At 42.1% G+C, this 21,932-nt stretch overlaps 1 protein-coding gene across 1 annotated transcript in view; it reads right to left on the bottom strand.

The window, feature by feature from the left end:
• Positions 1 to 4,580: 4,580 nt before the first annotated feature.
• Positions 4,581 to 21,932, bottom strand: part of LOC122775900 (cadherin-6-like) — a 98,622-nt gene continuing 81,270 nt past the window's right edge. Inside the window, exons 12-13 of the mRNA XM_044036118.1 lie at positions 17,544 to 18,116; positions 4,581 to 4,604 (exon numbers count right to left, since the gene is read on the bottom strand). Of these exons, the coding sequence (XP_043892053.1) occupies positions 17,569 to 18,116 (548 nt within the window). The 3' untranslated portion in view covers positions 4,581 to 4,604; positions 17,544 to 17,568. The remainder of the gene's footprint in view (positions 4,605 to 17,543; positions 18,117 to 21,932) is intronic.

Below are 21,932 nucleotides of genomic sequence, written 5' to 3'. Positions count from 1 at the left end.
CCGTGTGCTCCTCATTAAGGCGAGGACGTGTCGAGCTTTTCGCATTAGAGGTTCAACGCGGAAGCTTTTGATTCTACACTCATTTTATAGCTTATTATAAATGTATAAAATAAGTGATGTGAGAGAGAGAATAAGAGTTTCTGCACGTGTGTCTTTAGAAGTTTGACCTTTCAGATTACCCGGCTGAAGTGACTCACACAACCCTGTGAACTCATTTGGTTTGTTTCTATTTCAAAGTAACACACTACAGCTTTAACCTTTTATCTGGCAAGTGACTTTTGGATGGTAACTTCCTCTTATATCTGAAATAGCATCGCTGTGCAGCCCAGTGAGGTTGGAAAATCACGTGACTTCTCTCGGCCAATCAGTGAAGGTTAGGAGGTGACATCACAGATCATTAGACCAAGGAACGGTAACTTGATTGATCTTCAATTTTCTGACATACAGGGGTTAAATAAACATTGCGTCAGTATCAGCGGAGTATTTCAGAGACGACGAGGTCACCTCGGTTCACACGAAACCGCAGGATCGCTGTCTTTCTGTGCAGCGTCGTCGGCCGGTCGGCGCGAGCATCATCGACTTCTTCACTGACCACATTTTGCCACGTTCTCCCCTTTTTTATGTGTATCAGACCAAATGAACGCCTGCCCAGAATAAACCGAGTATAATTTGGCCCAGGCCATTGGACCCCTCTCTTGTCACTAATAGTTATAAACAGGAACATTTCTTTTAGCCCAAACATAAAACATTAATAAAATGTTTGTGCAACCTAAAGAAAATGTAGGATAACAGAAGTCTTCGACTACTTTAGTAACGTTTCATACATTTATCCAAAAACACGCTTCTAATTACTCCAACATTTGACTTTCTTTTCTTTCTCACTTTCATTCTCGGGATTAAAGTCCGGCCTACAGGCTAATTTATCCTTGCGTATAGCCCATAATAATATACCCAGAGTATAATCTAGCATAGGCTGCTTTAAGCCTGGTTCATTCTGGACTGGAGGAAAACTACGGTCTTGGATTGGTTTTTCGCGTCAACGTGAATTCTTCTTCCAACTGTAGCGTTGGAGCGAGCGCCCACGTCTCTGTGACACAATGCGGTCCATCTGCCCGCCGACGATGATGAAGATGATGCTGATGATGGCGAGGACGACGAGGCACAGTCGTCTCGCTGTTGCTTTCACAGCTGCTTTAATTGCTTCTATCACTTACGCTGACGAGTTTGTCGCCGGGATCTTAATATGTGACGTTGTTGATGAAATGAGTAAGTGATCTGTGTGTGTGTCTGTGTGGAGACGGCCCTGCCCGAAGCAGACACGATGGCACGAAGTCCGTCACAGAAAAACAGTTTTACAGCATTTTTTGAACATCTATATTTTTCCACTTCTTGAGTATTTTTTTATCTCACTTGTCTGTGATTGAGGCGATGACTCAGTGTTTTCTTTGACTTATAAACTTATTGTTATTTAACCGACTTCCTTAACTTTTTTTGTTGTTGGGCTTCAGTCGTCAGGTGCAGTTCCGTGTGAAGCCTTCAGCATCGGCTCACTTTGAGGTGTCCTGGAAGATGTTCTCCAAATGGCGCTCTGCTCCACGCGGTCTCCAAAAACCTTGATGAACAATGACAGACACTTGCATTCATCTCTCCCTCTCTCTCTCTCTCTCTCCCTCTCCCTCTCTCTGTCTCTCCACGTCGGCCTTTGATGATGCCAGGAACAACAGCCAGCACATCCAGGCAGTCGCCACTTTACTTGCGGAGGACTCATCAGTCCCTGCCGCAAATGTTTCCCCTCGCTTCTTCATGTCTGGATGCTGCGGCTCCCGCACTGAGGCCATCTGTGGAGGATCGCATTCACCAGAGAGAGGACGACGCAGTGATTGTGCTCTGAAGTGAATGTTCACATCAGCAGCCTCTTGTTTTTTAACTCAAGCGTCAGAAGAAGGAGAATGAGGAGGAGGAAGAGGAGGAGGAGGAGGATTATACCATTCTGAGCCCAAATCCCAGCTCAGATACAGTTTGTCTTGAACACAGTTTGTCTTTTCCGTGTCCCTAAGTGTAAGATTTAGACTCGGAGGGAAAATAGAAGTTGAAACTAAGTGTGTTTTAAAGTATGAATTTGTGGTGGAAGACGACCGTCGAGCTATGAGAATGGAGTTTTTTTGGGATTTGCATGTTCTTCCTGTTGTCACCCGGGTACGCCGGCATCCCCCTGTACGTGTGAATACGAGCAGCTGAAAAAGGATGGATGGTTAATCCGGGAAGGGCTCCTCCACATCGAGAGGAGACAGCTGAGATGGTTCGGGCATCTGGTTAGGATGTTTCAGGTGTGTCCATCTGGTAGGAGACCCCCAGGGCCGACCCAGGACACGCTGGAGGGATTATATCTCTTGGCTGCACCTTGGAACCCCCCCCTCCCCCCAGAGGAGAGGTAGTGGTAGAAGTGGCAGAAGGATGGAGCTGTATGGGCTTCCTTGCTAAGGCTGTTCCCCCCCATGGCCTGAATGCAGAACAAGGCTGTGTCAATTGCCTCCCTTATATGTGCACTATTGTTTATAGTCCAAATAAAGACGCAAGCAATATTCAGAAGCTGTCGTGATCTGGGTTAGCAGGATGCGATGGCACCAGATGTGGTTTGCGGTTGGTGTAGTACATCTGTTTCCAGGTTTAATATGTTCTGTGTGCAGTGGTTATTCCAGTCATTGCTCTCTCTCTTCTCGCTCCGATAACCCCAGAGATGGACGAAGGTGAAAATCCTCGTAGATCAGAAATACTCAGCCCAGCCTGGCTGGCTTTCTTCCTCATTCCGATGCTCAGGTTGAACGGCAGAGATTTTGGTGTTCACCTGAGTCGAACAGACAGGAAGCAAGGGGTGAAATTTCCTCACGACGAGAGAAGAGAAGAGAAGAGGAGAGGAGAGGAGAGGAGAGGAGAGGAGAGGAGAGAAGGTGTGATCATGGAACAAATGGGTGTCAGAGACTTTGGCTTGGTGATTCAGTCTCAGACTCAGCGAATGGAGAACGGAGGATAAAGGAAACAGCGACACGTTAGCCTATATTAAACTTCCAAACTTTGCTCAGCTATTGCAGCCCAGACTTATTATTATTATTATTATTATTATTATTGTTATTATTTTATAGTGCACAACACTCGTGTGCACAGGTTTAAGTGGTAAATATAATTGTCCCTTTAATAGGCCAACGGATTTCAACTTAATGAGGGTTAATTATGTTTCTGTAAATCACAGCACATTAACAAAGCAGCAAAGTTCACTGTGTGTGTGTGTGTGAGAGATAACAGATGCTTTTTGGTTCTGTCACTCCAACACTCTCTCTCTCTCTCTCTCCTTGTTTTCACACCCAACTTCGCAATTTCACACAAACACACGTCATGTCAAGTCTTGCGCTCTTGACAACTTTAATGGAATCGACTGCGAATTTCAGCACACTCTCTCACACACACACACACACACACACCACTTCTCCATCTTTCAGAGAGCACTTATGAGCCCCCCCTCCCCTCCTCCTCCTCCTCCTCCATTCTATTCTCCATTTCCTCTTTTCTCTTCCTCTTCCTGAAGAGCCCTCAGATGGAGGCTGTGGCGACACACGGCGAGAGCCTGCTGATTAACAGCTTTCGTGCTCCCCTCGCCGCTGCAGATGGGCTGTGATTGGGCGATAATCTGTGTGCTTATGTGTGCATTAAGCTGCCTTATTATTAATGAGCAGGGACGTGGAGAACGGGCTTACACAAATTGAGTTTACCCATTTTATTTGCATAATTATTAACCCGCGTTAAAGGGTCTGGTGCAGCGCTGGAGCTGCGTTCACTCAAAGACGCGTCAACAATATATCAAAATGCTGGAGATGGATCAGTGACTCAAACACACACACACACACCTGCCTCTGTTGGAAGTCTCTGCCTTTGCAAATCTGTTTTTAATACAATATATTGCAGGTAATAAGGAAGTAGAGGATGTGCACTCATAAAAAGTACCAGTAGCTGCTGATACATGGCTGCTTATCGTCGATGCTTCCTTCTCTTATTAAGTAAAGTAAAGGAACGCCGCGGTTTCCTCATCAGTCCACACTGTGTTGTAGTGTCAATCATGTGATTTCTAAATGTCATCGCTTTATTCGCCGAATCGGTTTCCATTTCACTCATTTGCATTTACTTTACTTTTATCATCACTTTTCCAAGATTGCTCTTTAACGTCCATCCTCTGCACGAGGGTCGCAGGGGGCTCTGAAACTGGAGAACACCTGGGTTCTCACTCCCGGCTCACAAGGAAACCTCTGTCCACATTGTTCTCATTTGTGGTTCCACAACAAGCTTCCCAGAGCTACCAGAGCAGAGGTCTCGCTCTCTTTCTCTCTTCAAGAAACTCTTGAAGACTCATCTCTGTTGAGAACACGTCTCGAAAACCGTCTCCCAAACTTGTCTTGAGGACATTCCCCTTTTGATCTCACCCAGCTTTTATTGTTAGCTCTTTCTTCCTGATGGGGTTCTTAGCTTTTAAAGAACGCTTTCTATGAAAAGTGAATGTCTTCACATCATTTACTTTATATTCTGTAACTGCGTGTGTGTGTGTGTGTGTGTGTGTAGTGCACCGGCAGAGAGGAACCCACAAGCATGACAGAAGCAAAATAGCAAGATATTCAGTCCACAACAGGAAGCAGATCTGGTTTACACACCGGAGAACTGAGAGGAGTTAGTGATGAGACAAAAAATAACTGCGTAAAAGCTAAGCACGAACTACTGTCAACTGTTACATCTGGAACATCTGGAAACTTTCAACTGACACTTTCGTCAATGGATAAAAACGACATGGAATTTTAAAGTACTTGCCATTTTAACGCCAAATTTGTTGGCGCGCCAAGGCCACGCCTTTTGACGTAGAGAAAATCCTTTGAAGACTTTTAGTTAATAACTTGTCTAGAACATATGGACCGAGTTTGGCGCGGCTAGCTCAAACTTACTAGGAGGAGTTCATTCAAATACTTTTGTTTATCCAAAAGGGTCGACTTCCGGTTCTGGGTGGGCGGGGCTAATAGAAGTACATTAGAAATTTGTTTGGAATCATGAGAGCAACAAGCAAGTGTACCACGTTCGGTTAAAATAGAACAACTATGTGCGACTTAGACACGATAGAAAAAATAACAAAAATTAACACAATTTTGGCAAAATTTCCCAAAAAATCCTCAACTAACTTTGGAGTAAGCCCACTTGCCAAAAACATTTGTGCTTGGGCCCGAACAACCAGAAGAGAAGAAGAATAAAAAGAGATCCAGACGTCTTTGAGACCTGAACGTCAACACGACATGTGCGATGTTTCCAGAAGACAAAACCGTTTGAAAACCATGCAGAGACAAAACTCAGAGGACAAAAACACAACAAACCTGAGTGCAAAGATTCAGTAAATCACACACAGCTGTCGTTGGCGCTGTCGCTAAACTTAATATGCAGTTCAAACACAAACCACCAACGCACGCTGCTAATTCTAGCTTCTACATTAAAATACCAGCTGTCACGCCGAAGATAACAAGGCCAAGTGTTCATGTTTCACTGTCTTTAAATTGTTGAAACAACAAAACTGTTTTAATTATATTTGAAAATACGGTTTATATCAGTGTTGTAAATCCAAACCCACGCAATAACATATTAATAGATATTAAAGAATAGATATTAGAATATGATTATATTTAGTGGACTAAACCTAAATGATATTTCAATCATAAACTAAATCAAAAATTAACATTAATTGGTTTAAGGAATGCGGACAAAAACACAGCTATGATAATATCCGCTGTATTTGTATGGTAACTCCAAGCTTCTACTTTCACTGAGTAACTTAAGTCATGGTTGATGTTGAAAGGAAATATAGCAGCAGCTGCTGCTGCTGCTGCTGCTGCTCTGTTCTCTTCCAGCAGAAAATACGCTGGCTTCTGGAAAATGAAATGCATAAAAAATGATCGTGGGGATCATTAGAAGCGACGTGACGGATCACGCCGCGTCCTGTGCGAACACACAGTAAGAAGTGTATTGAATTGCAGGTACTTAGCCCTTTATTTTACCGCTTTGGCACAACTGCCGCCTCCGCCTCCACTTCACATCAGCAGCAGCAGCAGCAGCAGCTGCGTTTAACTGAAAAAGAGCTACAGTAACTAACAGCAGACAATGTCACAGACACAAGGACCAAGCTGTGCTCCGACCGTGCTGCTGACCTTAAAACGTCTCTTTGCCGCTGTTTTGGTGGCACTGGTGCTCAGGTGGGAGAAGCCATAATGATATTTTTGATGGAATTTGGAATCATTTTTTTTCAATAAGCACTTCTGCTGTTGCTGTCGCACACAAATGCCCAAACATGTCTGACTGTGTGGTGCTCTGATACCAACACTGAGAAATACACCGACAATCTTATAGTTATAGCAGAATAAAGATTTACATTACATTTTATCACATTATTTTGACTTTTTATCTCATAATTTCAATTTTTAATCTTATAAATTTAATTTTGAATCTCATAATTTTAACTTTGAATCTCATAATTTCGACTTTTTATCTCATAATTGCAATTTTTAATCTCATGATTTCAATTTTTTATCTCATAATTTAAATTTTTATCTCATAATTTAAAATTTTAATCTCATAATTTCGATTTTTAATCTCATAATTTCAATTTTTTTATCCCATAATTTCAACCTTTTATTGCATAATTACAACTTTTTATCGCATAATTACAACTTTTTATCCCATAATTTCAACCTTTTATCGCATAATTTCAACCTTTTATCGCATAATTACAACTTTTTATCCCATAATTTCAACCTTTTATCGAATAATTACACCTTTTTATCTCATAATTTCAACCTTTTATCGCATAATTACAACTTTTTATTCCATAATTTAGAGAATATTTTTATTACCAAGGCTAAATATTACTGGTGGAAATGGGCTTCCACAGTAACTGAATCATTAGACTCAGTTAATTAAAAATATTTCTTCAGTACTCTTCGGCGGGCAGGGTTTGTGATGCCGCTTGCGATCAGCAGTGCTGTCGTTAAATATTGAGATTTGAGACATTTGTCTAGTTATTGTTGGAGATTAACCCACGTTTTTAGGATTGTTAAGTCTTTTTAACTGATCTACAGAGCTTCATTGTTCGGTTTAATTCATGTGTCGGACGTCTCTTCCTGTCATGGCACTCTGACCAATCAGTGGCCGGCAGGTACTAAAAAAAAATAAAGCTTGTCAAGCTAGTGGAAACACGCCAATACCGTATGATGACGAATCTGCAGAGACGAGAACATTAGTGTGTTCACTTTGATTACATCACCATATTGAGCACCCACTCACCAACCTGCATACATCAAACAGGGTTGATTATAACTCAAAAAGCTTACAGCTCCATCAGAAATGTATTGCATTCTTTGATACGGTGGGAGGAGAATTTATTTCGATGCATGTTCAAACTCCGTGTAGGGGAGTGGACGTCTCTCTCTTTAAGGTGTATATCTAACCCACCCATCACAAGAGAAATGAAGATGGGCTGAAATTTAAACAGCTGTGCTGTGTGCACCTTTTAAATATAAACAAATGTCCATCACATTCACACCATCGTAAATATGAGATAAAAAGTTGAAATTAAGATACGATAAGATAAGGTAGTCTTTTATTTGTCGCGCAGTGGGGAAATTTGCATTGTTACACCAGCTGTTGAATGAGCTAATTATGAGATAAGTCAAAATTATGAGATAAAAAAGTCGGAATTATGAGATAAAAAAGTCGAAATTATGAGATAAAAAGTTGAAATTATGAGATAAGTCGAAATGATGAGATAAAAAAGTCTGAATTATGAGATAAAAAAGTCTGAATTATGAGATAAAAATGATGAGATAAAAAGTCTGAATTATGAATTATGAGATAAAAAGCTGAATTATGAGATAAAAAGTCGAAATTATGAGATAAGTCTAAATTATGAGATAAAAATTCAAACCATGAGATAAAAAGTCTGAATTATGAGATAAAAAAGTCTGAATTATGAGATAAAAAAGTCGAAATGATGAGATAAAAAAGTCTGAATTATGAGATAAAAATGTCTGAATTATGAGATAAAAAATCTGAATTGTGAGATAAAAAGTTGAAATTATGAGATAATGAAATGATGAGATAAAAAAAGTCTGAATTATGAGATAAAAAAAGAATTATGAGATAAAAAGTCGAAATGATGAGATAAAAAAGTCTGAATTATGAGATAAAAAAGTCTGAATTATGACATAAGTCTGAATTATGAGATAAAAAAGTTGGAATTATGAGATAAAAAAAGTCGAAATTATGAGATAAAAAGTGTGCATGCGCCTTAATGGCAATGTTTGTAAAAATGTTTGAAATGGGCTTCCGTAGAGACAAGAGCAACAGGCTTCAAAACAGTTGGAGTGTGACTGAAAAGTCTCTGAGGTTAATTCAATGTGCTACGCATGTATACGCCCAAGCGCTCCCTCTGTCAGATCTGATAATATGACTGACATAACAGATTATTTTCAGATCCAGATTCAGGACCGAGACATAATGTTCTGTAGAATGTGCTGGAGCTTGTAATCACACTTTTATTGTGATAAAACGACAGGAGACGCAGCAGCGTCTTGGGAGCACAGACAGAAGAAGCCTGGTGAGTTTACCAGACAGGCTGTGCTGGGTTAGGGTAACTTTGCTGATACTTGCATCTGGCAATAACCAGAAAAGCTGCAAATTAGAATCTGCAACGGCGCCATTCGAGGTGTGCCAGGCTTTCTGTGAGGGAAAGCAAAAACCTTCTGTCTGCTCCCGACAGCCAGAGACTCTGAGAACACTGACTCTGAGTTCTGGAGAGTGTGGAACTTTCTAGGAGTGAAGGCCGTGGGTGACACAACAGATGAATAAATGAACGTCGACGGAGGTCACCTCTGCGTTAAAATGGACTTAATTGACTTGCAGCCCTGTGTTTGAACTTTGACACAGAGTGGATCTGCCTCACAGTCACTTTAATCATTCATGCCCCCATTAGGACCACAGAGCGAGGAGGAGGAGGAGATCAGTCATGTATACATTTGGAGGTTATGGTAATGAAAGTAGACCATAAACCTTTAATCGCTGCAAAGTGTTATTAAACAGTTAATTAGAGGATATCTGATTAAATATTGAGTATTAAACATTAAGATTACATTGGTGGCTTGCTCTCTCTCATACGTCTCATGCATATTCTTCCTCTCTGTCGCTGCCTTTGTACCATTTTTTGGGTTTATGCGTTTGTTTTATTTTATATAATACCTGGAAGCCACAGTAGGTGGCGGGCGGTACTGTGGGGTGCAGGAAATGGCTCAATAGAATAGCAGGTTATTACTCAGCAGGTGTGCTGCTTACTGAGGAAGCACAGTTTTTGACCGCCGTCTGCGTCGCTGTCGTCATTTTGGAATGGTCGCTTATTTGTTAAGAGCGCAAAAAATGTTTGGTGACTGCATACAACGCTCCTATCTTGAAAACCCAACATACAGAGTAACCTGGACAGGATCTGTGTCGGAACCCTGTCCTCTAACTACTGGGGTCCCTCAGGGTTCTGTCTTGGGCCCTCTCCTCTTCTCTCTGTACACCAACTCTCTTGGTTCTGTTTTTCACTCAATTCAAACGAAACACACTTGGGTAAAGGTAAAACAACGGTTAAATTAACACATAAGGCTTTTGTTGAAGATTTGGAGAGAATTAAACAAGGTAAAAAATATAAGAAAGGTAAGTGAAGAGCATATGTATAAAAGGAGTGTTGCAGAGGTAAAACATTCTTCATTTGTGTCAAGAAGCAAAAACTGATCATGGTTCGCTGGTGCATTTAATGCCCTCTGAAGAAACTGGGAAACAAAATACATGGTTTGCTGCAAAAATATTGATTGAAAATGGGTTCATTGATGATGTTAAACAATGGTTGAGAAATAATGAAAAAACGTCGGTGGTGTGGATGATGTTCATCCTGACGACAGGATATCAAATGTTGCCAGTAAACGTTCTCACCAAAAAAGCAAATGCAGTGGGAAAAGCAGCAAAAGTGGTCAAACCACGGCACCAGCTCACATCAAAGCAGAGGCAGGAAAGGCTGCACTTCTTGCCCGATCTGCAGTGTTAAAGGAAAACCATGCTGTGGGGAAGCAAGAAGCAGAGCTACGAAGGAAAAGAGAGCAGCTTGAGATTGATGCTGAAATCGCAGCATCCACAGCAAAACTAGCAGTTTTACAAACGGCTTCAGAATGTTCAAATGAATCCCAGGCATCATCAAATGGAATGAATTCATATTTTGTACAAAGGGAAAAGGAACAAGAAACATCTACCATGGACTCAACCCAGCAGCAAAGTCATATGAACCCTGGACATGGAGTGCAATGCCACAAACCAATTTCCCAGTACGTCATAAGGACTCAAGTGCACGGAACATGGTGGAGCAACGCAACATGGAGAGACACAGCATCAATCTCTTTATTTGCCCGTCAATAATGAACAGCCTGCATCAGTTGAGCAACCGCAACCAACATTCTGCACCTACATTTGGAGCAGTTTACAAAAGGTCAACCCAGAGAATTGGTGAACCCAGCAGATGACAGACTCCTCACGACAGAGGTGATCAACTGGCGAAGGAACTTCTACATGAACACTTTGGAAATGAATACAGGATTGCTGCTGCTTGTTTAGAGAGAGCTCTGGCTTGGCCTACAGTGAAATCAGAGAATGTTAAGTCACTACAAGCCTTTTCTCTGTTTTTGTGTGGTTGTTGCAACGTGATGGAGGAGCTTCACCATATGCAAGAACTGGACGTGCCAACCAACATGAGTGCAATCATGACAAAGTCGCCATTTAAATTCAGAGAAAAATGGAGGACAAAAGCACATGAAGTCAGGTACAAATGCAGAGCTCGCTTTAAAGATCTTGTTTCGTCATCGAACGTCAAGTTAAAGCTAACATAGACCGGAAGCTCCAATTAACGCTGCGTTTGTATGTGTGTATCTGCGTCATTCCCTCGTTTATGAAACCCTAAAGTTTCAGAACAAACAGTTCAGCCACTGCGGAGAAAATAGTGTTGTATTATTTTCCTGGGCTCTGCGAATTTGATGTCGTCATCAGAAAACCTCACCACCGTAGCGCCTCCTGGTGCGGGCACTAGTCCGGGCACGTCCGGTTGCGTACATTCAACCGCAGAAGAAGAAGAACTACTCTCGTTGTAGCTGCTGAGATGCAGAGCATCCACCGTGCCAGAGGGGGAGCTGTGTATCTGAGAGCTGGCCTATCTATTACGTCACTTCCAGGTACCTGGCCAATCACAGGACAGTGGGAAAGCTCTCGTTGGCTGGCCAATCACAACACAGTCCACATTCTAGGGGTGTGGTTTTGGTCTGAAACAGCGCGGCTGACGAGAGCGTCAGTGAGGAGATATTTTGATCGGCTCGTTTGCAGCGATTAGGAGGTTTTTAATCATGAAAACAAGTTAATATATGTAAGTAGACCTCCATAACTAACATATGTGTGATACAAGCATTCTATGTCACCTTTAAGATCATCTCTGATCCACATCCAGGAAACGACAAGTGGTTCCCCGGCATCAACCCCCTCCACACTTTCACTTCATTAAAAAAAAAAAAAAATCCCAAAGATTATACTATTTTACATGATTCTGTGCCAAATGACTATTAATATAAGCTATAGTTAGACTGTTAGCCCTGGGTAATTACACATATTTGGATGTATTCCTAACAAATGCTTGATAAAATACATTTTGGTAAACTTACACACTTATTAAGGAGTGAAAAAACATACATGCTTGTCACACCGGGACAAGGACTTGGACCCATTTGCACGACTCGGGGGACGAAGTGAAAAATAAACAAACTTATATTTGTAAGTGCAACAAAATAACCACTCCTAAGAGGGAAAAACTACTAGAAAAAACAAGGGCAAAGGACAAAGTAGCAAAGAAAAAGTACAAGAACCTGACGAGACAGTGGCATGAAGCAAAGACTGATAACTCCTGAAAAGACAAAGACGAACTGGCAACAGACAAAGGGAGACACAGACCATAATATACACACGGTAATGGGGAACAGGTGGAAACAATCAGGGCGGGGCAGACAATCAGACTGATGGGAAAACACAAGAGGAAGGAACAAGTTACCTGAAACGAGAGGAGAGAGAACTTTCAGAATAAAACAGGAAAGCACAAGACAACAACGCCCACGCTTCACATTTTAAATGCTGTAATACAGTGCAGTACAATTCAGAAATGTCCTTTATCAGTTCCACCAGGGAGGCGACTGCTCAGTCCTTGAGTGATTCTGCGACAGGGCCGCAAACCCAAACACAAAAGGCGGAGAGACATAAAGGATGAGGAGTCCTGCAACAGATGGTCTGGTCCCCGTAGAGACCTGATCTCAGCATCCTGGAGTCAGTCTGGGATCATAAACAAACAGAAGCACACTCGAAACCCTAGTTGTGTTTTGTTTTTTAAATTGCTCTTGCTTATTTATTTCCTGGTGTAAACTTGGCCATATGGTCTATTATTTAGAAAGAGGATTTGACCACGATGTGTCCAAACCCTCCTGGGCTAAATTCCTTTCTCCTCTACTCCTTCATGGCCAATGAAAAAACAAAACACTCTTTCTGGCTTCTGCTTTATTGTTTGGCTTTTATGAATTTTTTATTTTTGTCAATGCAAGCTGACAATAGAAGCCATTTCCCAGTGTTACTTGGTTTCCAGAAGAGCCCATTTCTCTTCTCTTGTTGTGCTTTTCTCTCAGTTGCAGTCCTCTATACAGCGGCTTCCAGGGTGTGTGTTGTTGTTGTTGTTGTTGTGCCTGCTGGTGCAGGGAAAGGCCTAACCCCTGCAGGCCATACAGAGCACAGCGTCCTGGAGAAGAAGCTCCACACTTTATTCACCCTGAGACTTTTCATGCATTTTTGAGTGAAGCTCTGTGTGTGCGTTGTGCATGGTTAGTGAGTTTGACGGTCACCTTTTTTTTTTTTTAAATCTCCGTACATGACGTCTTTATCAAAGGTTAAGTGTGAGAAAAAAATATGACACCCTAATGGAGGCACACATGCTAACGTTACAGCTGACATTGCTAATGTTGTCAATCCCCAGTGAAAAAGGTTCCTTCAAATCTCTCTGGGACTTTACCAATTCAATTGTACTGTATATGCTCAATCTACACTTTTTATTTCTTCATGCTTTGTTACATTAACTGGAAAAGAAAACTGTCGCACGACAAATAACGGTTTACGGTTTACTACAAGTTTACTCAGTCTTGACTGGGCTGAGCTTCAGGCAGTGCCGCCCACTCTGAGAATTCATCCAGAGAGTCAGAGATGGGCACTGACAAGAGTGGCTGCGTGTCATTAGCAGAATCCACATGGAGAAGAAAAAGAAGAAGAGAGGGCCCGGGATGATGCCTTGTGGAACTCCTGTAGTTGGTATGGTAGTAAGAGAGACCTGTCAGGTAGGATGCAAACAGAACAGAGAGAGAGAGACTGAGATAGCCACCGCGTTCATGGCGGGAGAAGACCTGGCTGCAGGAGTACGAGGACAGAGGAGAATGAACCTCTCCTGTCAAGAAGGGGGATTCAACCATGTTGAATGGCCTACTTTGAAAGCAGATCAGTGGGGGGGTTATCCGACATTATGTCGGATAACATGTGGAACATGAAGTGCGGTGTCGCTGTTATCATGTATTCAGTCACCCACAAATGAGCATAAGAAGCCAAAAGGTGAATGATATCGTGTTGAGACAGTTTACATCCATTACCACATGGTTTGTTGTACCTCACCTCCAATTTATGAAGAGAAAATAGTCACATTTTAGGATTTTTGGAGGATTGTGACATGTCGCTACTTCATCTTTGGAGCTGAAAAAATGCACTATGGGGGGTAATAATCTTTTATGTTTGTTTCCGTAACTGGATGTGAAAGAAATAACTGGCGTAGCAGAGGAACAAGATTTTTTTACAATTCTGAAGAGAGACAGATGGAACAGGTGGTTCGTCATCAAACTAAAAACAGAACATTTTAACTGTAAACGTTTATTTTGATAAAATTAAACAACTTGGTAATACATCATCATCATCATCATCATCATATACAGATGGTCGACTGCCTACAGCAAGTTCCACACCTCCAAAATGACATTACAAAACAGTGAATTTGGAGGCTGGTTTGATTTGTTTTTTTTCTCCCCCTCCAGGATTATCATCATCATCATCATCATCGTCGTCACCATGTCCTATAAATATTTGGTACAAAAAAGAATGAACTACAATGTAAAGAAAAACATGGGTGTTTGTATGTTTTAAGCCTTCAGAGCGGACCACGGTCACGAAACACAACTAGAACAAACGGCTGCTTTTACTGGAACGGTCATAACACAATACAAACGCCTGCTATGAAATGAAATTATCCTGACAACATGGTTTCCTCCATCACTCGGAAAATACATATATCTTTTTTTAAAACATGGCACTGAGGTTGACTGTTGTGATTCTGAACTTTTGCTTCAGTAATTAGTGTCGCAATGCAAATAATGGAATGTGCGGCCGCCTGCCGTTAATTACAACATTTCAAACAAAACCTCATGGGTTCGAGTGAGACATGAGAGCGGGCTGAATAATAAAAATAAGAAATAAAAAACAAAAAAACAAAGAAACAGTAAATAAGGAAAGAAATGTGGTTTTTTTTCTCCTTCTTCTCGTCGTCTCAAACAAAAGCAGTGAGTGAAATATGTGCCACAAAACCTTAGGGAGTAAACATTTGAATCATATCTTCAAACTGTGCCAGTATATTATGTGGAAGGAAACAGGTGTGAGCAGGAAATAATGAGGCAGAAAATGAGGTTACCAGTCACTGAAAGACATTCGAGATGCAGCACGGGGCTGTGAAGTACTGTAGGTCTGTCACCTTTTTTTTCTTTGTCCATATTCGTTTAACTTTATTTAAATTTCACAAAGAGCCTCATTCCCTAACTTCTAACGAAAAACAACATTATTTTGTTGTGGTTGTGGCTGATGTGTTAGCATGTTAGCACACGGTGTCTTCAATTCCATTTGGAGACGTTTGTATTCCCCACATCAATGAATGCATTGTAAAAGGAGCTTTTAGTATACAATACAAGCATTAGCGTGTACAGAATCTATTGAATGACATGTGTTTTGTCTGGATATAACCCCCTTTCAGGTTTAGCAGGCAGCTAGTTGTTAGCATGTCAAGCACCATTCCCAGTCACCTTTTTTTGGTCCATATTCATTTAACTGTATTTGAATTTCACAAAGAGCCTCATTCCCTAACTTCTAAAAAAAAAACTACTTGTGGCTGATGTGTTAGCATGTGAAGCACACAGGTGTCTCGTCCCAGAATACAAGCGCTAGCATGTAAAGAATTGATTGAATGACGTCTGTTTTGTCTTTGCTACGCTAGCAGGTGATATACTCTCTTTCAGGTTTAGCAGGCGGCTAGTTGTTGTTGTTGTCAAGCACCATTCCTAGTCTTCCTACAGTACCATCCAAGAGCTTTAAAATTATTACATTTAAGCTGGTAGAAAATGTATTACGTCATATTTTTTGTCTCCTTCTACCACTGTTTTCATCGATTACTTCTAGGTCAAAGCCTGGGGTTGGAAACTGCTTGAGTCTGACTGAGCGTATACATGTGGAAATACACAATATGGACAAAAGTATTTGGCAAAACCTGTCTAGTGTTGAATTCAGGTATTTCATTCAATCAGGCTTTGGTCTCTAGGTCCCTTTAATGTAGGACAATCTTAACTCTTCAGCACACCAAGACATTTTGGACATTGCTATGCTTCCAACATTGTGACAACAGTTTGAGGAAGACTCTTGACTGTGTCAACCAGTGCACAAAGCAAAGACTATAAAGATATAACCTCGTGAATGTTCTATAGAATAAATGAATTGGGCACAGATTCCCATAGAAACTTTAAACCTTGAGGAAAGTCTTCCAGGAAGCTGTTATAGCTGCAAAAAGAGGGACCAACTCCATATTAAAGTACTGTATAATGTATTTGAATACATCCCCATTGGTGAAATTGCCAGGAGTCCCAATACTTTTGTCTGGGTGTGTTTGGCCCAATTTTGTACAATTTTAGCTGGACTAAATGTTTACATGTCTTTTAAAAAGTCCAGTTTTAGTCGGATTAATAATAATAATTTGTTTTTTCTATCTTCATGTAAACACACAGCTAAACCAGCACTGTGCAGTTGTAGGCCTTAAAACAAAAACCATGAGCTGAAAGATGCTAAAGTGAGGAGTTGGTGACTGCAGTCTGGATTTTCATGATAAAAGTGACAGGCCCACATGTTCTTCATAGCAATGTAAAGCAAATTCACAGTGTGCAATTTCAACACTGTTCAACCACCGTCTGTTTGACGCCTGAGGCCGTGTTTTCAGCAAAAAGCCTCCAGTAAAATTAAAGATTTACAGAACTTAGTTCACATCCAATATGACTCAGTTCCACCACAGTTCTGACACAATATACAGCCAAGAAGCTAAAACTCTAGAAATTATGCAGTTAACATACATATATTTTTGTGTGCAGCAAAAATAAAAAAGGAGAAAGAAAAAACCTGCATAAACATAAAGAAATCAGTGCATTTATTCAAAGGAGTTTTCTTTTACTCTGTGTCCCGAAGAAGGCGATTTTCGAGCGAGGATTCTTCAGAACAGCTCCCCTGGAATGATCATTTTGTACAAGACGGCGAAAACGACAAGAAAAGCAATCATGTAAAAGTCGTTAGCCCCCTCCAGTGTCAGCCAGTGTGCAGGCGTCCACAGTTTAGCTCGAAGGGCAGCACAAAGGGCACTTAGTCAAAAAGGAAAAAAAATAAAAAATGTGTCTTCTCCACACTTTACTTCACTTCTGCAGCCGTTAGTGTGGTCCAGTTCTGGAAAAAATGACACTGGGGTTTTGTGGACTGACCTGGTTCCAACCATTCCATTCAGTCAGCCTTGAATGGCACCATTAAAAGCCACGAGCGACGTTCCAATGGCTGCTTATTCAGAGATTAAAGCCAAACCTGAATGTGAAAATGGCCAATTCTCAATAGAAAATACAATCCAATTTTGATTTTTAAACTCCAATCAGGCCTGAAATGCGTCTCTGAAGAGGTCCACACTGGTGAAACTGAAGATCTTTGGATCCACCGTTGGGCAGGTTGATTTACATTACCGTTCCTAAATACATATATTTAGGACTTTTTTGTCTCTTACTGGAAAAAAAAAACTCAATTTACATTGAAGGCAGGACAACGATTGAGTGGTGTTCTTGATTATCCCATTAAATGGAACTGACACCTGCTGCCAGCACATTAGTTTGTTCTTATGTGTTTGTCTTGTATTTTTAAAAGTTTTCACATTATCTTAAAGCTCATCGTCAGTGTTTACAGTCTGAGACTGTAGCGAGACGCAGCTGTCATTGGACCCGCTTTGGTCAAAATGTAACCAAAGCTTGTATTTGACATGATTAGTCTTATGTGTGTGGTTCCGTGGTATCTCTGTTAGCAGAAGTCACTGTCCTCGGCTCCGTACAGGTCGGCTAGTTTCCTGAACCTGGGCCCCCAGTCACTCAGGTAGTGATAGTCCTGCTCGGCCTCAGATGAAGCTGAGCCCAGCGAGCTCAGTGACTCGGCCACCGAGCCGGTGCCCTCGTACGCGTAGGTGGCCAGCGAGTCATAAGGCGGCGCCGTCGGGTTACAGTCGTTCTCCAGAACCCTCTGGTTGATGAATTCGCGTACGTCACCGTTGTCCCGCGAGGCTAAGTTGACAGGCGGCATGATGAGGCCGGGGGCGGTGGGTGCAGGCCGGCGGAGCGGTGGGTAGAGCAGAGTGTCCGTGGGGATGATGTCACGCCTCTGCTTGGCAGACTCCTCCAAGGCGGCGGCGGCGTCTGGATGTCGCAGCGCTCCGATGTCGAAGGCCTGGGTGTCCTCCTCGCCGCCGCCCTCGTCGTTGTAGCTCACCACGTTGTCACGGACGTCCTCCTTGGAGATGATGAGCGGTTCCTGCTTCCGCTGGCGTTTCAGTGCCGTGAACAGAACCACGATCACTGCAGGAGACAACAGCGGAGGGATACGGGGTTAGAGAATTTCACTGATCCAAATATCTCATTTTGGTTGCTTCATTTTCATTGGTGATGACAAAGAGGAGGTGCTGAGTTCTCAGACGATGATTAAGTAAACTAGTTAGCTCACCAACATCAATGCCACCCGTCCAACATCAGACTAACAAGCTTCTGACTAAAAGTTAAAATTAAAATGTTTGGTTTGCTGTAGGGATCAGACAAGATGGAGGCAAATGATCCACCATGGCAACCCGAAAGACAAAAGAAGAACATGCACACCATCTCTCTTGGATTTACCAATTCTAAATAATATTAGCTATTACAGAAATGGTAGTTTCTATTGTTGTGGTTGTCAAGGTTATCAATCAATCAATCCTCATCTAACCGCTTTATCCTCCACCAGAGGGTCGTGGGGGGTGCTGTGCCAATCTCAGCTACATCGGGCGATAGGCGTGGTACACCCTGGACAGTTCGCCAGTCCATCGCAAGGCCACACACAGCTAGAGACCAACAACCATTCACTCTCACACTCACTCCTATGGTCAATTTAGAGTGTCCAATTTACCTAATCCCCACATTGCATGTTTTTGGTCTGTGGAAGGAAGCCGGAGAACCCGGAGAGAACCCACGCACACACGGGGAGAACATGCAAACTCCATGCAGAATGGCCCTTGTTCCAACCGGGGATCGAACCCGGGTCTTCTCGCTGCAAGGCGAGAGTGCTAACCACTACACCACCGTATGGCCCGTTGTCAAGGTTATATTATGGTTATATATATTATTATGCAATTTGCTCTGATCAAGATTTATATTGTTAAGTGGGCTGTCATTTTGAAAAAGTTGGTACCCCTAAATTTGGGAAACCTTGCCCTAAGGCATTAAATCATGAAATCGAGAGCAACTGGACTTGATTGTAGACTGAATTCTGGAATTGGAATTGAAACACTTGAAATAAATATGCATTTCCTGACCATTTGACATGGTTGTAAAGCTGTTATTACCAATGCATGACTACTAACAAGCTCAGGTTTTGGGCCTCAGTATTTCTAAAACCGTGTGTTTACAGCCGGTTAGCAGTGTAGCAGTGTAAGGTCATAATATATATACTATGGGTCAGATGCAGCTGATTGCTCGAGCCACTCACAGGTGTTTCGCAACGTCGGAGGACAAAATCTCCACCCAGCTTTCTCAACAAGGCATTTATGGACCTTCTCTAAACCGGTAAACACTGCATTATCTGACACCATGGTGCATTTGATGAATCTCTGTGACCTCAGACCATAATATGGGTCACACTTAGCCGCATGTTTCCACACAGATTACTAAGTGAATATGTTCTGCTAAAGTAGAATGTGCACATTCATGATATGTGAGCTCTGGCCTCATCTTTCCCCCACTCGGCACACCAGGGAGCGTGGGAGTGATGACACCAAGTTCCCCCATGAAGAACAGAGTTTTAGAGCCTACAGGTGAATACTGGGTTTGGAGATGAGGCCCTTTTTTCAAACGCTACATGAGCAGAGCTGACAGGTCGAGTGCATTAAAAGGCTCCCTTGGAAAAATGCCACAGGAGCAAAGCTGTGCAATGGAGTTGGCTGCCTGAACAGATTCAGCAGCTTCACTTCATTTTGTAATAAACCAGAACAATCTTTTCATCTCCAGCTAAACACAGGAAGCACAGTATTATATTTAAAAGTAAAAGAGCAAGATCAGTTGTGACATGTGCATCACGACACAAACCCGACACATGAAATTTAAAAAAACGAGGTGCAGATGAATTACACCCCCAAAACAAGAGCTGGAAACACGGGGGGCTGCACCGGCCAGCAACAGGCAGACACACAAAAGCACAGCAGCCTTTGATTTCAGAGAGGGTGCAGCCACAAATAATCATGCAGAACATTTGATTGGCTAAGCTCAGACAGGCTACTGAATGCAAATCAAGAAAAGCAAAAGAGCACAGTGGCAACAAGAAAGAGCCGAGGTATAGTTAAGGTCAGGGGAAGTGAAATAACCGAGATTAGGAGCAGCATAAATCCCAGCGTGTAATGTCTGTCAAGCAACAGGAGAACATAAGCTGGGAAGTGAATGAATGACACATGCGTTCTTTCATTAGATATCGAGAAAAGGTCAAGAAAAGAAGGAAGGATAAGTGTTAATAAAGGAAGACAGTTACTGCACACGATGGGCAGAAGAAGGACAAGATGACGAACACTGATGTGACGGCTGAGGTGATCGATACGTTCATATGCAACACCGAGACGCTTTAATTAACACCTTACATCAACTGTCTTTTCCAGCACCACAGACTGTGATTCCCATGTAAAAAAGCTGCACACCAACACACCATCAATGGCCGCTTCCTCTAATGTTCATTAATGTCGAGAGCCCTTGAAGTGCTGTGGCTTGATATGAGCCAACATTGTAGTTTTCCTTCAGCAAACTGCACATCCTTTGGTTTCATACCGTTACATCATTTATTATATCGTTCTATGACATACATCTTGTTGATCTGCTCTGCAGACAAGACATCGATTGCAATTCTGTCCTTCCTGGAAGAGAGAATCCTCCTCTGTGCTTCTTCCTATGGTTTCCTTCCATAATATTCCCTGTTAAAAGGTTGTTTGGGAGGAGTTGATCCTTAAGGCATACATACTGGTATACAGTACTTCTGTGCACACGTACACATGAATATCGCCAGATCTGGTATACTCGCGTATCAGGGTCCTGTACTATCCCACTTCTACATCAGCCCCAACTTCCCCATGTTATGTTAGTATGTGTAAGGTTACGTTTGGTTTTGGTTTAAGTTAGCTAAGATGCAAGTTAGCTTCCAAAGAGTTGGCTTGGGTTAGTTTTAGCATAGATAGAGTTATCTTAGGTTTAGGTTAGTTTAACTCTTATGTTATCCTAAAACCAATTCAATCTACATCTGGTTTAGGTTTAAGTTAGCTAAGATGCAAGTTAGCTTACATAGAGTTGGCATTGGTTAGGTTTAGCACAATGATGCTACAGCTCCCTCAGGCATGTCTGGTGCGAGTGGGCTGAAAGGCCCGTCGGGGCAGGGGAGTTGGGGTGTCAGCTGGTTCGAGGGTTGCCAGGTCAAAGCTCGGATGACTTTCTGAGCCTTGACTTTCCTTGTGTGCACCTTTCATCCGCAGGTGCACACAAGGATGGGTTGAACAAATTCTAATTCTGATGGTCTACGGACAGAGCCCACGGAGGTCTGCTGTAATTTGTGCAATTTTGAGTTCACCAAAGCAGTGCAGGACTCTTCTGTACATACTAGTTGTCATATGGACCGTGTTGTGTTGAGAGTGTTGCCGTACTGTGTAGCATAACACAGTCACAATGCAGTGCCTGCTGTGATATTGTGTGTTTCCATCAGTGGTATGGCCTTGACCTGACAACTGTGCCATGTTGACAAAGGTGTAACTGCTGAATCTCTTGACGCATCTGTTGCAGTGTGGTGTCCATTGTGGCTCAAAAAGCCTCAGAGATGTTACATTTTCAATGGGTTGCATGTAATGAAAGCTTGAAAGACAGACTGAACTGAAACACGATGTTCTTGTGACGGCTTTTGTTCTAATAATACTTTTTTGTTTATTAGACGGTGGTCGGTGGTGATCTGGATCCATCTTTTTTAAACAGTGAAACCTTTCCAGGTAAAGAAGTGTATTGACAGTGTGGGGAAACTAGAGTGGTTTCTATGGTTATGATTATTATTATGACATTCATTCAGGATGAGGCGTGTGTGTGTGAGAGAGAGCCTGTTGATGGCTGGCTGCTCTCATATGTTTG

The sequence above is a fragment of the Solea senegalensis genome, linkage group LG1, assembly GCF_019176455.1.
Source record: "Solea senegalensis isolate Sse05_10M linkage group LG1, IFAPA_SoseM_1, whole genome shotgun sequence".
NCBI classification, from domain to species: Eukaryota; Metazoa; Chordata; class Actinopteri; order Pleuronectiformes; family Soleidae; genus Solea; species Solea senegalensis.
The sequence above is the reverse complement of the archived record's forward strand: the minus strand, read 5'-3'. Positions and strand labels throughout refer to the sequence as shown.